General features: G+C 45.4%; 3 protein-coding genes across 10 annotated transcripts in view; 1 reads left to right on the plus strand and 2 right to left on the minus strand.

The window, feature by feature from the left end:
• The window catches only part of DUSP22 (dual specificity phosphatase 22), a 112,257-nt gene that overhangs the window by 90,772 nt on the left and 3,848 nt on the right, over nt 1-17,637 (minus strand). The gene's annotated exons all lie outside the window — the stretch shown is intronic.
• Nucleotides 1-17,637, minus strand: part of LOC147655686 (uncharacterized) — an 80,437-nt gene that overhangs the window by 26,945 nt on the left and 35,855 nt on the right. The window lies entirely within an intron of this gene.
• Nucleotides 269-7,149, plus strand: LOC111923829 (ribosyldihydronicotinamide dehydrogenase [quinone]-like). Of its 3 annotated transcripts, none has more exons than XM_086900375.1 (7): nt 269-381; nt 612-726; nt 1,816-1,980; nt 2,858-2,988; nt 4,517-4,630; nt 5,004-5,105; nt 6,243-7,149. In XM_086900375.1, exons 2-7 carry the CDS (start codon nt 720-722, stop codon nt 6,414-6,416), a joined length of 693 nt encoding a protein of 230 aa, XP_086756501.1. In that variant the 5' UTR covers nt 269-381; nt 612-719; the 3' UTR covers nt 6,417-7,149. The 3 variants fall into 3 exon arrangements, with proteins under 3 accessions (XP_086756501.1, XP_086756514.1, XP_086756506.1); XM_086900388.1 differs by having other exon boundaries at nt 282-381; nt 674-726; XM_086900380.1 differs by having other exon boundaries at nt 287-381; nt 667-726.

A 17,637-nucleotide genomic window follows, 5' to 3' on the forward strand; every position in this document is an offset into this window, starting at 1 on the left:
GAAAGCTGGAAGGGAGGAGCCCCCTGCTCCCGGCAGATGCACGGGTGGGCCAGCAGCACAAGGCACAAAGCAGACAGTGCCACCCTGGCAGAGCAGAGAAGGGTAGATGGATGGTTTAGGAGCTCACATACTGCATTGCTGGGAGAAATGAAGGACGAGCTCTTGGAGAAGAGCAGAGACCCAGAATAAACATAATTTCCAGAGATGCTGTAGGTGTCACATTTTGTCACGGCGGCGGGGGCGTGCTCCCGGAGCCGCGGGCGGCGCCGATCCCGATCCCGCCCTGCGCTGGCGCTGCCCCAGGCCCGGGGCGGGCGGCCGGGCAGCGGGGCCGCCGGGAAGGCTCCGGGCCTCGGCTGTGCTCCGGACCCCGAGCAGCAGGTAAGGGCAGCCCGGCTGGGGCCGGAGCGCCGGGGGCTGTTCCGAAGCCGCTTTCCTGAGGGCGGCACGGGAGCGGGAGCGGCGCGATGCGCCCGGCGCAGCCCCGGACCCAGGCGGCCGGAGGAGAATTCCTGCTCCAGGGCCGGGCCGAGAGCCCAGGGCTTCCCTCCCGCTCCGCTGGGTCGCGCTTGGCCGGTGCTCACACTACGGCACATTTCCCACTGAAACAGCGATTCTCCTCGCTCCTGTTCCTGGTGTTTCTCACCGGCAAATCTCTCACTTGAGTCCTCAGGCACCACCAGATTATCAAGAGAGAAGCGCCCCAGCGCTCCCCAACGATGGCAGGTAAGAGCAAATGCGGCTGAAAATGCTGCTCGCTCCAGGGCGCTGGGCACCTCAGGGATGGGGACTCTCTGCTGGGTTTAGTTGGCACACTGAGGTCTTGGTTTTCCAACCGACCGAAATTACCTCAGTAAGTGGTGCCTTGGAAAACTCCAGTCTCTCCAAACCCTGTGCCCAAGTGCCCTCAGCTCCACCTAAATGGAAACAAATCAGCATTTTTGTAGAATCAAACTGAGCACCCTGGGGAAATTGTCCATCTCCAGGCACTCCCCACAGCTCCCTGGTTGCTGGGAGCTGGCAGGAACAGCAAGAGGCAACTGCTTCTTATATTCCAGAATAACATGTATTCTGGGGTTTTAAAAGTTTGTACACGTGTTGAATTTATGATAGCACTTGACCCACAAGTTTTAATTCTATTTTTTGCATAGCTCTTGTTTCATGGACACTGTACACTCAGGTGAAGTAATTACCCCAAATCATTTAGGTTAAAAATGAGATGTTGTTTCATCAAATATTCAGCTCGTCTGCTACTAGTTATCTCTGACACCATGAATTTGCTTTTCACTCAGCAGGTGTTGCTCTGGGCTGAAGCTTTGTCCCAGAGAAACTGAACTCAGGAGATGCCTGAATTTTTGTCTTTGCAGTCAGGAACTAGGAGCTGCATGCTTTTCAGACCCTGTCATATTCAATAATCCCTACAAATTTTGCTCTCTGGTTATCTATAAACAACTCCTGCTGCATACAAAATATCTCCACTTTCCTTGTTGTCTCAAGAGAAGGGGCTGGGTTTGCTGACGTAGGGCAGTGTGACCTGCTATGGAACAACCCCCTCATCCACTGAGTTCCACCTAGGAAAGCCCAGTGTAGCACAGAATTGCTGGGCTGGGCACATGCAGCAATCTGTGCCTCGGGAGTCACTCCCTGCTGCAGAGCAGGAGTCAAATGCTGCCACTGCCACTCTGCTTTCACTGCTTTTGTGCCCTTGGGAAAAGACACTATAGAAAAAGCAAGCAACAAGCCCCAACTCTACAAACTGTTCTGCATCTACCTCCTAGAGTCCAAATGGTCTCCTGGTTTTCTTCCTGCCTCCAGGGAAAAGAGTCCTGATAGTCTATGCACATCAAGAGCCCAAGTCCTTCAATGGATCTTTGCTGAAGATTGCCGTGGAAGAGCTGACCAAGCAGGGCTGCAGCGTCACCGTGTCGGATTTATACGCCATGCAGTTTGAGCCCAGAGCAACAAGAAATGACATTGTTGGTGAGAACTGCCAAAAGACACCTTTTTCAAAAGCAGGGAATTGTAAAGCCACCCCCCCACCAGCTATCAGAAGGTTGAGAAAAGTCTCCCTGAAATCTTCCCCTTGCTGAACAAGTCAGCAGCTCTCAGTCTGCCTTGATAGGAGAGGTGTTCCAGCCCCTCAGATCATGAAGAGATTAATAAGAAACTTATAATAAGAAACCTATTCGTGAACAGACATCTGCATTTCTTAAAGTGCACTCCTGAACATGAACTTTGTGTCACAGTGAGATTACTGACAGGAAAAACACATTAGCACGTGTCCATAATCAGCCTCTAAAGTCCATTCCTCATGGGGAGGAAATGCCTTCAGATCCCATTCTGGGATTTGCTACAGTTTAGTATCCAAGGCTACAACTGCCCCTGTCTTCTAGAGACCAGTGATCTGCTAGTGGAATCAGTAGAGCTGGCCAGTACTGGTTCCCCATCCCTTGGTGAATTTCCCAGTTACAGAGGCTGCAAAGCAGCTCCATCGTGTTTACAAGTGCATGATGGCCTCAGCAAACCCTAAAGCAGAGGCAGAACAATTAACAGCTTTCTCTTAAATCATCCACCTGCATGCCCAGAGTCCTAAGGCAGGCTGAGGTGTTCATACTGCACTTGCTGTGCTGCCACTGGAAGGTGAAGCTTTAGAACTCTGAGACCCTACATTCCTCTCCATTTTAAAATCGAGTCACCATCAGCTGTGATGATGCTGAATATCCAACAAAGACGACAAAATAGGAAAAATGGAACACGGTAACTCAGTTTAGAACTGGGAATGGCAACCTGCATCCACTCTTATCTGGTGCTGATACTGGACAAGGGGCAAGGAATGACTGTCCACTTCTACCCACAGGTCGCCTGCACAACTCAGAAGCCTTCAATTATGGTGTGGAAACCTGGGAAGCTTACAAGAGAGGAGGTTTGTCCAAAGACCTGGTTGAAGAGCAGAAGAAGGTGCAGGAAGCAGACTTGCTGATTTTTCAGGTCATTATTTTAAACAGAATTGGGTTGTGATGATGTTCACTTTATCTCTAGGTAGTGGTACAGGAAATACTACAGGATTAATCAGCAGCACAATTACCTGGGTCATTGTTACAGCAAGTCCAGAAACTGAGTAGCACCATGATGCAGGTTGAAACAACAGCAACCCCAAGAACTCCCCAACACTGGGCCAAACTTCCTATCTGGATACACAAAGACATACGTGACCATGGATGTCAGGCAGGCTGACAGAAAGCAGAGCAAGGATTCTTTTCTGGGTGAGGAGCTGGGGCAGCCAGCAAAGTCAGGGAATTGGGCTTTCCCAAGAAGGCTGATTTCATTTCTGGCTGAGTTGCACAAGCACTGTTGGGAATTGCTAATGGATTTTTACTGCCCATTTCTATTCTCCACTATGTCATTTCTGTTCCAAACATCTACAAATCCCAAAGACCTGTGAAGAGAAATAGTAATCTTACATTTCTTTGTGTCCCTGTTGGCCTTAGACATATCTATATATATTCCACTGTCCAAAGTTAGATTAAATTTTGGATGGGGCCATATCTCAATTAAGCATTTCAGTGTAAGTTATCATCATTTTCACATTATCAGTTCCCAGATAATAAAAGTAAGACATGCCCTGAAGGAAGTGGTTGCCTTCTACTTTCCATCTGTAGAATGCTATGAAGAGTTGAGTGTGTTCTGGTGCAGAAAAGAAAAAAGAAATTTAAAAAGCCTCTAAAGGACATCATAAAGGAATTCAAAATTTGCTACAGACTAAAGTCACTGCTAGTAGTGACTGTGGTGGTTTCCCAGTTTCAATTTTGTTTTCACCTTGTATTAAGCCACATGTGGTTACATGTTTTTAGAATTTCTTCCTTTGTGTGCAGTGTGTACAAAGGTTTAGGGGTAGTGATGCAGCCTAGTGTAAGACCCCATAAAACAGTCAATATAATGCCATGAAGACATGATAGCTTTGGGATGCAGTTCCATTTGCTAACCTGAAGATCTGGAAAACGAAGACCCAACTGTTAAAGAAGTTTGTTTCTTCTCAGTAAAGGGATTTGGGGTCATGATTTCAGCAGGGTTTGAAAATAACTCTTTCCTAAGATCTCCTGGCATTTGTCAACAGACTGTCAGATCAGAACTGATCACCAGATGTCAATCCTGCTAATAAGATATTAGATTCTTTTGCATTCCAGCCATAGGAGACATGACTCTGTACAGTCTTAAACCTGAATTAAATTGCACCCTCCTGCTTCATCCTATTCCACCTTTTAGTCTGGGTGGAAGCCCTCACATGCACCATGGGGTTGGTGTGCTGTAGATGCTCAGGTCTGGCTCTGAGGTTACAACAAACAGAAAGCACCCAAGTTCCTTTTGCCAGGCACAGTTACTGCCTCTCCTGACAGAGAGCTGGCAGAAGGCACATGCAGGATCTGAGCAGGTTCAGAGGACAGGATTTGTCCTGTAAACCAGGCCTAAGGGTGGCCCAGCCTGTCTGTGCTGACCAGGTAATTCTCTCTTTGCCTAGTTTCCCTTGTTTTGGTTCAACATGCCTGCAATCCTGAAGGGCTGGATGGACAGAGTCTTGGTCCAAGGCTTTGCTTATGATTTGTCAAAGGCTTACGATGGTGGCTTGCTCCAGGTATGTTTTTGGAATTGTTTTATTAAGGTCAAGGCTTGCACCATGTTCTGTGGGGCTTTGTTCATTCTTTTCCATTGTGGTTGTTTAGATCTCTCACTTTACGCTGTGTTGAAGTAGTGCATCAGTCCTGCTTCACCCAAGACATAATTCCTTTTCTTTAACCTATCTCTTCCCAAAGACAGCCAGTCCACTGTCTAATTGTGTGACATCAATCTTTGCCTCAGAACTGCCACTTCATGTAAGGTCTGGGAAAGAAGAGGTCACCCTCTCCCCTAGACATCCATGCTCTCCAGGTTTCCCTGAAGATCTCTTGAACCATTCAGGCACTCTTCTTTAAATATGTCTTAATCAACCACTACTTTCATAATTCTAGGGCAAATTATCTCTGTTTTCTTTCACCACGGGAGGAAGCAAAGAGATGTATTCAAAAGAAGGTATCGGTGGTGATATTCGCTATGTCCTGTGGCCCATGCAGGTATAATATATGAACATTTGGCTGTTGTTTACATAACTTTTTATTATCCCAGCTATTTTTAACAATTGTTTTATTGGGTTTTTTTCTATATGAAACATAATTATTAATAATCAAGTTGTCAGTTCCAAGGATCTGTAGGTTGTAAACTGTTATCTAGAATCCTGGGTCTACTTTAAAAGTCCACTGACATTTAAAGTTGTTTTGTTCCCCTTCTTGCAGATCAGAATGTAGAGAAAGCTTAACACTGTCAGCCTCCAGTTTCCCTACTGTTACAGGAGTTCCTTTAGCTCAGCTATGCAGGAGCTGTTCCCTGTGGTTTCCCAATTCATGTAGGATTTAGGGCAGGAGGGGAGCCACATATTACCCTAGCAGTAACAACATGCAAAAGTTAGCATTCCTCTTCTAATTGCTACTCTTTTATCAGAAGTACCAGCATGGTTTGAGAAATACAGGTGGTAAGTTTTGCCAGCTTCTTCCTGACACAACACAACAAATGATCTAAAATTCCAGTTTCCTCCACTCCACACCCAGTTACCAGCTGCCTGCTCCTGTGGAGCTGTCCAACTGAAGAGCTCACAGGTCAACCTGGCAAAAATGTAAAAAACAACTCTAAATTCAGAAACACAGAGGGAAAATGGCAAGTTGAGCTGATTCCAAAGGTAATAGCCTTCCTGCAGAAACATTTAGCTAAGCCAGAGGTAAAGGGTTAAAAAAAAACATCTTAGAAATAGATGTGGAACACTGCAGTTAGAGAAAAATCTGAGGAGTTTCAAACTGGACAATGAACTTTTGGCCACCTGTGATCCTTGCAAGCTAAACAGTGAACAGCTGCCAAAGAGGACAGTTCTGTGGGATTAACAGCAGTTAAAAATAAATTCCACACAGCAGATTAAATGAAGCTGCCCTTGTCTTTCAGTATCTTGTATACCATTCTGCTGAATGCCTTCAATGGTGGCTGCCTGGATAGGTAGTGAATTTCTGCAATTTATTTTCCTGCTCCTGATAAATGCACAGGTTTAGAAACCTGGCTGATATTGAGTCAAAGAAACAGAACAGATTTGAATCTTCCATGAGCTTCAAATGAAAGTAAAAGAGTAGATATTTCCTGAGGCATTTCTTTCTTTGTTTTGCATCCAGCATGGAATCATGCACTTCTGTGGTGTCAAAGTCCTTGAACCTCACATCTGTTATGCTCCAGAGAATGTCTCTGAGGAGAAGAGGAAGGAGATGCTGACTGCCTGGACCCAGCGTCTGAAGACTCTTTGGAAGGAAGAACCCATAGACTGCTCTCCTCAGTGGTATTTCAAGTAGTGTTCAGGTGTAAGACTACAGAGAAAAGATGGGGCTTTTTTCTTAATTCTTTTTGATGTTCTATCTAAATACATGAACTCTAATCTCCTAAATCAAATATATTTTAAGAAACTTGAATACTACATCTAGCAGTTTAACTGATTATATAACATTATAACTGATTATTATAACATAGCATTTATCTTCACTGATTCCAAAGGGATTCCCTTCAAGGATGGGTGCAAAACTCTTTGCGGTGTTCTCCTTGCTCACATGAACGGTGTCATTCTGCCTCCTTGTGGATGAGAACACGTGTGCTATTTCATGGCAGATTATGCCATTGCTGCTTGTCAAACAGTGAAGTACATGGCCAAGTTAATTTTATCACTGTTTGTACCAGTTTTCCTTTACCAGGGAATATGGTGCCCATACCCAACTCGTCATTTAAAAGCCACTTGTCATTGGTTGTGAGAGTTCCAACACTTGTGCCTTGGAGCAATAAAACCACATCATGAGCAGTGTTGCAAAAGGATGTACGGTTGCAAAGTGTCTTAAACAGCTGGAAAGCCTTGAGGGCAGCCCTAGGCTTCTCCAGCTATCTATAAAGCAATATTAAAGCTATGACAGATACCAGAAATGGGAAAAAATAAATATGAATGTAGTGGCGCGTGCATGAATTGCCTTCCTTTGTATACTACAACTTCCATTTGTAAAGTATGCAGCTTCCCATAATAAAAGTAGAGAGAAAAAGGAATCCCATCTGTTGCCTGCCCCCTCACACCAGTCAGTGTTGGTGTTTGGGTCTGGAGGGTGTTAGCTTCCTCTCCAGCACCAGCACCAATGGGCTTCCTTGGAGATCTCCAGCGCCAGCAGTTAGTGAGGCAGAGCACTAACCCAAAAACCTGCAGGTGCACTTTCTGTGGGTCAAGATCTATGGGAAAGATAAATTGTCTGGCTAGTAATAGTCAGGATTTTTACCTGGAACTGTAGCAGGATTATTTTTGTGCTTTAGAGTTGTTAACCATGTTTGTGCATATGGCAAGGGGTGGGTTTCTTGCTTAGCTACTGAATTTCTTGCTTTGACCAGCTCACCTAACTGCTGCCTTTGCACTTTGATTTTAAAAGAATGTGGCCTCAATAAGAACCCATCTCCTGAGTCACTATCAATGACACCTAAGCTCTTGTACATCTGCCACACCTGCTTTGTTGCAGTCTTGTCACACCCCAGCCTTACAGTTTCTTACGGTCTAACTGGATGATAAACATTCTGAGCCCAGACTCTGGAGGCTCAGTGTAAGCTGATACACCAGACTGGGAAATGCCACCACAGGGAAAGGATCACGTGTTCCTGTTTGCTCCCATATGAAGTGGAGGGCCGCATCCAGCAGAGACATTTCCCAGCAAGCAGAGCTGCCTGAAGCTGGCACAGATGTCTGCTGTGGGGTGTGTGAGCCAAAGTCTTTAGGCTGCAGAAGCAGGAATTTTACTTTGGCTCAACAGCTCTGTTATAGGAAAAGGAAAGTGAAAGGGAATAAGGAGTAAAGTGTTACATATCTAAGTTGTGGGAAAATTTCATGCCTAAAAGACTTAAGGAGAGCAACTTAGTTACCAAGAGAAATTTGAGGACAAATTTTAAAATTTCATAAAAGAGAATTGATCCTTCTGTAATAAAGAATTGGGTAAATAAAAATTCAGAATAAAAGGTTTAAATAAAGTATGTGTAATTATAACTAATGAAAATATGGAATAAGGAATTCTCCTCCAGGTCGAGGTAGAATTCCTTTTCCAAAGTCACGGATTGCAAAAGAACCCCCCGAGATAACAAGCTTCAGCAGGCTCATCAACTCGGAGGAAAGGACAGGACACAGGCCATCATAGAAACAAAAGAACCAGCCTAAAAGTCTACCTCCATATAAAGGCAACGCCCGGCCAATTTCAGCTGGAGACCATCAAGCAAGACAAAAGGGACGAGCCCCAGGAAAATGGTCGTTGCCAGAATCGAACACCACACCCGCCAAACCCATACTACAGAAACTCAATCAAGAAAGACAAAGAAGAGACTACTCCTCCGAGATATCCATCGGCGCTAGCCCGGATCCCTCGATTCTGCTGTGATGAAATATGTTAAAATACATACAGACTCACTTTGCATTTGAGGAGACTCTGCCCAGACACTTACTGATTCAATGTTCTAGGCCAGGAAATCCATTCACCCGACAATCAGGGACACTTGGTGAATGGAAACTGGTTGGAATTCTAGCCTGGGGACATAAAATCCCTATAAAAACCCAGGCCAAAGAACCCTCAGACGTGGATTTGGGAACACCTATACCTTGCGTATAGACCCTGTCCACCCAGCGCTGCGCTGTCCATTTATTGTGGTTTTTCCTCGCTGTTCGTTGCTTTATTAATTTATAATAAATTTATCTTTGTTAATCTTTAATCTGCCGTTGCATTTATAACAGATTGGTGCCGTGACTCGGATCGGAAGAAACTGTGGGAGAATCTCGCTGTCCAGGGGGGTACCCCCGCTGATTTCAGCGGCCTGGGGAGCAGAGACCCTCCGCAGTTCGCTCCGATTGCCGAACCAAATTTAGGCTGAGGAAAAAACCATAATAAAGAGGAAACGGATCCAGAGAGCTCGGGAAGGCGAGGAGCCTTCGGGAAAGCCGCGGCTTGGTAGCTCATAAAAAGTCATACGTGCACGAAGACGCCCTCGCAGGAAATTGCTGTAAGTACTGTGAGGTTGAGCGGGTGATCGGGCGAGTTTGTGAGAGACGTGACCTGGTCACAAAGCGAGTGTGGACTTCAAGGCCGCGTTTCCATCCTCCCGCGAGGGAATTGGCCGGCCGCGAAGGAAGCGATTCTGTGTGAAAGGGTCTCTCTTTCCTTACTCGTAAAGCCTGAGGCTAAAGGGAGTCTCAGGGGACCGATCAAAGGGGGGCTGAGAGAGGAAGGAACGTCCAGTCGAGCTCTGGAACTGGTAAACTCTCTCAGCCAAAAGATTTAGAAAGTCGGAACACCGAGAAAACCCCGGTACAGCTAACCGAGAGGTAAGTATTGGTGCGATCTAGGACTTTCGGAAGCGAAAAAAGAAAGACGAACACAACGCAGAGCAGGTAAGAATCGTAAGAAAATGGGGCAGAGAAAAAGTAGAGTGCAAAAACTAGATAACGAGAAAAGCCCATCAGAGGAATCAAAACAAATGCTAGACATCCCACCGGAGAGTCCTTTAGGGTGGATGTTGAGAAATTGGGAAAGTTGTCCCGAAAAACGAGGGAAATCCAAGGCAAAAATGATTTATTACTGTGCCGAGATTTGGGGAGGACAGGAATTAAGAAACTGTCTCACTTGGCCAGTATTGGGGACATTTGATAAATGGATGTGCAGAGAATTACTCCCACACATAGAGAAAAAGGTCTCGTCAGACGCTGAGGAGAAAGAATATGCCAAACTCTGGTTAAATACCAAAGTACGGCTGTTTCCAGTGAAACAGAAAAACGAACATAAAACAGAGACCTGGGAACCCCTGGATCACTTACCCCCTCCGTACCGCGGGCCAGTAGAGCCTCCGGTGATGGACCAAGTGGTACCATCAGCACCCGAGGGTTCCATGGGGCAACTAACAGAAGCACGCTCCCCTCAACCACCGGGAGTAGTGCCAGAAACCCTCACTACCCCCCCACCTGCAGAAAACCCAGCCACCGCACCCTCTTTGGAGTCGGTGTTGGCGCAAGGATGGGGCTTACCCCCTCCACAAATCCCGGTCCGGCCACCACAGCTGGGACCACCGAAAGTATCAGAAGGGAACCCTCTGAGTCACTTAGCTGCGGCAGACATCCCGCCAGCAATGAGGGGAAACCCTCCCGCAAACTCCAGTTCCCCTCCTGCAAGCAGGACTCGGTGGAAATCAAAAATAGGGAATGGAGAATGGGGAGAGACAGAAAATGGGCATCGAATGTTCCCTCTCAGGGAAGTGCCAACCGCCCCCGGAATAATTGCATTTGTAAACGTGCCCCTTAACTCAGGGGATGTACGAGCATTCAAGAAAGAAATGGGGCGACTGCTAGATGACCCATTTGGAGTGGCCGAAAGATTAGACGATTTTCTAGGGAGTAGTATTTACACCTACGAAGATCTCATGGCCATCCTGAGATCCCTGTTTAGCCAGGAGGAGAGAGAAATGATTAAGCAGGCGGGCATCAGAGATTGGGAAAGGCGTCACCCGCAGGGAACACCCGGTGACCAAAAGTGGCCGAGTGTGAGCCCGAGTTGGAGTGCCCAGACCGAGGAAGGAAGAAGAAGCATGATAGATTTAAGGAATATCATCGTGCAGGGAATAAGAGAGGCGGTCCCCAGAGGACAGAACATTAGCAAAGTATTTGGGGAATGTCAAGGAAAGGAGGAATCCCCTACCGAATGGTTAGAAAGGTTGCGGAGAAGTCTGCAGATTTACTCCGGGACTGATCCCAGTTCCCCGGTGGGGGAGGTCCTGCTTAAAACGCAGTTTGTGGCTAAATCATGGGAGGACATTAGGAAGAAACTTGAGAAAATTGATGGATGGCAGGAGAAGAGTCTCCAAGAGCTTCTAAGGGAAGCTCAGAAGGTTTATATGAGGAGAGAAGACGAAAAACAGAAACTTCAAGCCAAAATATTAGTGGCTGCAGTAAAAGAAGTTCAAAAACACGAACAGAAACAGGGTAAACCAATACCTAAAAAACAAAAGGGGTCTCAGAAGGAGGAAACTCCTCCTCGAAAGGATCCTCCAGAGTGTTTCTACTGTAAGAAAGTAGGACACATAAAAAGGGATTGCAGGAAACGAATGAAAGATGAACAAATATTTAAAGAAGATTAGGGAAGTCTTGGGCTCTTTCAAATGGGGACAGTAACAGCAAAAGAGCCCTTGATAAAATTGAAGGTAGGTCCCCACCGCCAGGAAGTGAGTTTCCTGGTTGATACCGGGGCTGAGAGAAGCACCCTGCAGAAGTTGCCTATAGGGTGTGAAACGAGTAAAGAAAAAGTAATTGTAATTGGTGCAAAGGGAGATCCATTTAAAGTCTCGGTAATCAAGGAGGTGGAAATCGAGTCGGAAAATAAGATATGTTTAGGAAATTTGTTGCTTGTGGAAGAAGCAGACTACAATTTATTGGGAAGAGATATGATCATAGCTTTAGGAATAAATATCGTTGTGAAAGATTCAGAGTTAGTAGTGAAAGTGTTACATTTGACTTCAAAGGATGAAAAAGAAATTGACCCCCGAGTATGGCACTCAAAAGGGGAAGTGGGAAAATTAGATATTGCTCCCATCAAAATTGAAATTGAGAATCCAGAGAATCCGATAAGGATCCGACAATACCCCATCCCCGCCGAAGGGAGGAAGGGTTTGAAATTAATAATTGACGAGCTGCTTAAAGGAGGCACGCTCGAGCCCTGCATGTCCCCACATAACACCCCCATCCTGGCAGTAAAGAAAGCCGATGGGAGCTTCCGATTGGTTCAGGACTTGAGAGCTGTAAATGCTAGAACCCGAACCAGGTTTCCGGTGGTAGCAAATCCTTACACTCTACTAAACAGACTCTCACCAGAGGATGTATGGTATAGTGTAATTGATTTAAAAGATGCATTCTGGACATGTCCTCTGGATGAAGGGAGTAGGAATTTTTTCGCTTTTCAGTGGGAGGACCCAGATACCAATCGAAATCAGCAATTGCGGTGGACAGTCCTTCCACAAGGATTCGTCGAATCTCCGAACTTGTTCGGACAAGCCTTAGAGCAACTACTCACTCAATTCACTCCAGAGGAGGGGACAAAACTATTACAATATGTAGACGATTTGCTAATCGCCGGAATCACGGAAGAGCAGGTGAAGAAATGTACCATTTCCCTGCTGAATTTTCTGGGACAAAAAGGGTTGAAAGTATCTAAATCCAAGCTGCAATTCACAGAGCCCGAAGTAAAATATCTTGGACATTGGATATCACAAGGGAAAAAGAAATTAGATCCCGAGAGGGTGGTGGGAATTCTTGAACTTCCTGCCCCACAAACCAAGAGACAAATTAGGCAATTTTTAGGGCTCATGGGATATTGCAGACAGTGGATTGAAGGATACAGCGAAAAGGTGAAATTTCTGTATGAAAGGCTAAATACAGATCGATTAAAATGGACAGGGCAAGACGAAATTAAATTTCAGGAACTAAAGAATGCCCTCGTCACTGCTCCAGTTCTAACATTACCAGACATCAGTAAAGAATTTCAACTGTTTGTCGATATAAGTGGACAAACAGCACAGGGAGTTTTGACCCAGGAATGGGCAGAAAAGAAGAAACCCATAGGGTTTTTGTCCAAAATCCTAGATCCAGTCAGTCGGGGCTGGCCTATGTGTCTGCAAGCAATTGTGGCAGTAGCACTGTTGGTTGGGGAAGCCAAAAAGGTAACGTTTGGAGCTCCCCTGATAATTTATACTCCACATGATGTAAGAAACATCTTACAACAAAAAGCAGAGAAATGGTTGACCGATTCAAGGCTTCTGAAATATGAAGCCATGTTAATCAGCTCGCCAGGACTGGAATTAAGGACAACCTCTGCACAAAACCCTGCGCAATTTTTGTACGGGGAACCAACGGGAAAGCTACTACACAATTGTATTGAGGCAGTAGAATTACAGACTAAAGTAAGACCCGATCTGGAGGATCAGGAATTGGAAGGAGGAGAAAAATGGTTTATCGATGGTTCCTCGAGAATGATAGAGGGAAAACGTAAATCAGGATATGCCATCGTAAACGGCATAACAGGACAGACTGTAGAATCGGGCCCCCTAAAGGCAAATTGGTCAGCACAGGCATGTGAACTCTTTGCTCTCCTAAAAGCCCTCAAAGGCTTGAAGGGAAAAAGGGGAACCATCTATACCGATTCAAGGTATGCATTTGGGATAGTGCATACCTTCGGGAAAATTTGGGAAGAAAGGGGTCTGATCAACACTAAAGGAAAAGGATTGATACATGAGGAAATAATTAGACAAATTTTAGAAGCGGTCAGAGAGCCACTGGAGATATCTGTGGTTCATGTAAAAGGACACCAGACCGGACGACAATTCCATACAAGGGGAAACAATTTAGCGGATAAAGAGGCGAAAAGAGCGGCATTGTTGACCGTAAGTATTTCTGAGCTAGTCCCAAGGGAACCTCCAGAGGTTTCAGTGCTTCCTTCGGAAAAGGAGCAGGAAGACTTCAAAAAGGTAGGTGGACATTTCAAAGAGGGTAAATGGTGGCTACCTGACGGGAGGGAGTTGGTCCCGAAGGGGATAGCAAAAGGAATACTCAAAAGACTACATGCACAAACCCATTGGGGAACCAGGGCATTGACTGAACAATTTTTAAAATTCTTCGGGTGTAAAGGAATCTTCGAGCTCGCAAAACAAGAGGTACAGGGATGCGTGATATGCCAAAAGGTAAACAGAGTGAATTTTCGGCAAACCAATTGGGGAGGTCGGCCAATCTCATATCGACCATTTGAAAGAATCCAAGTGGATTTCACAGAATTACCAAAAATTGGCAGAAATAAATATTTGTTAGTTATAGTAGATAAATTGACACATTGGGTAGAGGCCTTTCCCAGAGCTAAGGCTACGGCCCAAACAGTGTCTAAAATTCTACTGGAAGAAATAATTCCTAGATATGGTATTGTAGACCATATTGATTCGGACCAGGGCACACATTTCACCTCAAAAATTATCAAACAGTTGTCCGATGCATTAGGGATCAGATGGCAATATCATACTCCTTGGCACCCTCAGAGCTCGGGGCAAGTGGAAAGGATGAATCAGACGTTAAAATCACAAATATCCAAATTGACAATTGAAACAAAAATGTCCTGGGTCAAATGTCTCCCCTTGGCATTGCTGAATATAAGAACCATGCCGAACTCAGAAACAGGACTGTCCCCCTTTGAAATGTTGTATGGAATGCCGTACAAGCATGGTATGCCGGTTGAACATCCTCAAACAGAGGATGTGCAACTCCAACTTTATCTCATTTCTATAAATAAAAACTTACAGGAGTTAAGGAGAAGAGGATTGATTCCTCAGAGCAGCACGTTGGGATTTCCGATCCACCAAATTCAACCAGGGGACAAAGTACTGATCAAAGTGTGGAAAGAGCAACCCCTCAGTCCTCACTGGGAAGGACCATTCCTCGTCCTCCTGACTACAGACACCGCAGTTCGTACGGCTGAAAAGGGCTGGACACACTCTTCCCGAGTGAAGAAAGTTTCGGTTCGCGACTCCCCCGAGTGGAAAATTGTAACCCCTCCGGGAGAATTGAAAATCAGGCTTCAGCGGAACAACAAATGAACAACGAAGAAAGGATAAGTTGCACCAATTTTGAATGTTATTGTTTTCCTTTTGTACATTTTAAGTGTGCATATTGTAAACAAACGTGGGTGACTCATTGTTTGGGAGGGCAAAAACCGAGAGGGTTGTGTGCCGCGTGTTACAAAGAGGAATTAGAACAGACCAACCTTTTTCTAGCACTTGCTACCCGGGTGGGTATCTTGGAACTCGACTCTCCGGAGTGGTTCCGATTTTTCCAAAAGGGATTACGAGGCCATTTGGACTGTAAAGCGGAACCTCTAATAATTGAGTGCCGCCGAAACGTAAAAGTACCGTGCAGGAGCGGCACGACCAAGGCATCTCGGTGGGCAACCTTTAAAAGGAGTTTTGCCATCAGAACGTCAAGGGCCCCTGAAGACAGTCCTTGCTGCCGAGAAGATGGTTATCCCCGCCGTATGTTCTTGTACGGGCGGAGGGAATGGCAGAGGGATGCGATTGTGGGGAATCCTGACGATCCTGAACCTAGCCATGTGCTGGACCGAGAGAATGGGCCCCGAGGCGCCTCCAGGGACGACCTCCCTGGGGAAGTGTGAGCAGTGCCAAACTGACACACGAACCGAGCCATTGATCACTTGTCCTCCGGAATTGCACGCAGGAGAATGTTGGGCCAATGGTACCCAAATGGACCTGTGTAAGCTGGAAGGGAAAATTTGGTGCTTCACTCCGGGGATAGGCACTGGAAAAAGGCAACCCCATATCACAGGGGAAAAAGGGGTCCAAGCGACCCATCTACAAAGTAAGAGAGACATAGGAGGGGTTTCCCCAATCTCGGTCTGCGGGCAGTGTAATAAAACTGTCTGGATTGGAGGAAAGAAACAGTCGACGTTCATTGCGTATCACAGAGTCAACCCCTTGTGTTACAATAAAGCAAACTTAAAATATTGTACCATGGGGGGGAAATTGTACTGGGAAGGGAGGAACCTGAAACACGAAACGAAAGTGTCATTCAGTAATGAACCGATAGTTTTGGATTTACTGAAAAATGACGATGACAGAGTGTGTCTACAGTTTGATCAGGTGATCTGTTTTGCAAAAGACGAGGATGGTTCAGACCCTGAAAATAAAATAAAACAATTGACTCTTGAACTAAAGAGGCAGGAAATGGAAAATAAGAGAAAAAGACTCGAACAAGAGAGGTTAAACTCTCTCAGTGAGCAATACGAGCAGTTAGAAAAACAATACGATAACTGGAAGCTACCTAGCCCTAATCAGAATCTATTTATAGATCTGATGCAGGAAATAGCTACCGAATTGGGATTGACTAATTGTTGGATATGTGGCGGCCTGAAATCAGCCGAAAGATGGCCATGGAAGGGAGAAGGATTAACCCCGGAACAATTACTTAAGTGGACAGGATTGAAATTATCCAAAACAACCCGGCGACCAGAGGGGTGGGTGATTGACAAAAGAATCATTGGAACTTTTTGTGTCAGTCGGGAAGGAAGGGAATTCACTGAGCTAGTTGGTTACACCCCGTGTGTAAAAACTCTCTCGGTAAATTCAGATAAAAAGACAAAAATTTGGCAGCCGGAATCACCCGAGGGCTATTGGAGCCAATCTCGGGAAAATAATTGCGAATGGGTAGATCTAATTGGTTTATGTTGGAACAAACAGGACGGGGCAAATCCCTTCCATGCCTTTCTCGGCCTGAGGGAATATTGGGAGGACCCGGCAAAACTTAACAGAGATTGGAAGGCACCAGATGGGATTTACTGGATATGCGGAAAGAAAGCATACAGTGAATTACCCAGAAATTGGAAGGGGTCATGCACACTCGGGATAATTCGGCCTTTCTTCTTTACATTACCTAAAGATGAAAGCAGGTCTTTAGGTGCTCCCCTCTTTGAAACTCTAGCCCGACAAAAGAGGGAATTGAAACGGGAGCTACCAATAGCCGGAGGTAACCACCAGTGGAAGGGGGAGGAATGGCCCGCCGAAAGGATCATACAATATTATGGACCGGCAACATGGGCAAATGATGGCAGTTGGGGATACAGGACCCCAATCTACCTCCTCAATCGGCTCATTAGGTTACAGGCTGTGGTAGAAGTTGTTTCAAACCACACTTCAGAAGCCCTGGAACTCCTAGCAAAACAACATTCCCAGATGAGAGCCTTTGTCTACCAAAACAGACTCGCTCTCGACTATTTGCTAGCTGAGGAGGGAGGAGTGTGTGGCAGATATAACGAGTCAGAGTGTTGCATGGAAATAGATGACTTCGGAGAAACTATAAAGGGTCTAGCTGCTGAAATAAAGAAAGTAGCCCATGTACCCGTCCAGAAATGGAATTCGATTTTACAAGCCTCTTGGTGGGATCAAATTTTTGGGCAAGGGGCATGGTGGAAAAAGCTAGTATTCTTTATAGGATGTTCAATTGCCGGAGTCATCTTCCTACCCTGCCTAATTCCTTGTCTGATCAGACTGATACATTCTGTCGTTCAAGGAATGCAGATTGCCTCTCTCCCAATAGACCCAGAAAAGGCATAAGGAAATGCTACCCTTCTTTCAAAAATCATGAAGTTAGAAGAAGAAAAAGAGAGTAGAAATGCGGTCAAAGCATTGAGAGAATTTGAAAACAAACATATGTTGTCCCCAGAAAATGTAGGAGAGTCAGACAAAGAGGAAAACGACATTATCTAACCCGATATTCCTCTGAAAAAGTATGTAAACACGAATTTTTAATATGATCAAATTATTAGGTGGGGGACTGTAATAAAGAATTGGGTAAATAAAAATTCGGAATAAAAGGTTTAAATAAAGTATGTGTAATTATAACTAATGAAAATATGGAATAAGGAATTCTCCTCCAGGTCGAGGCAGAATTCCTTTTCCAAAGTCACGGATTGCAAAAGAACC

This window comes from Cyanistes caeruleus, chromosome 1, assembly GCF_971803275.1.
Source record: "Cyanistes caeruleus chromosome 1, bCyaCae1.hap1.1, whole genome shotgun sequence".
Taxonomy (NCBI): domain Eukaryota; kingdom Metazoa; phylum Chordata; class Aves; order Passeriformes; family Paridae; genus Cyanistes; species Cyanistes caeruleus.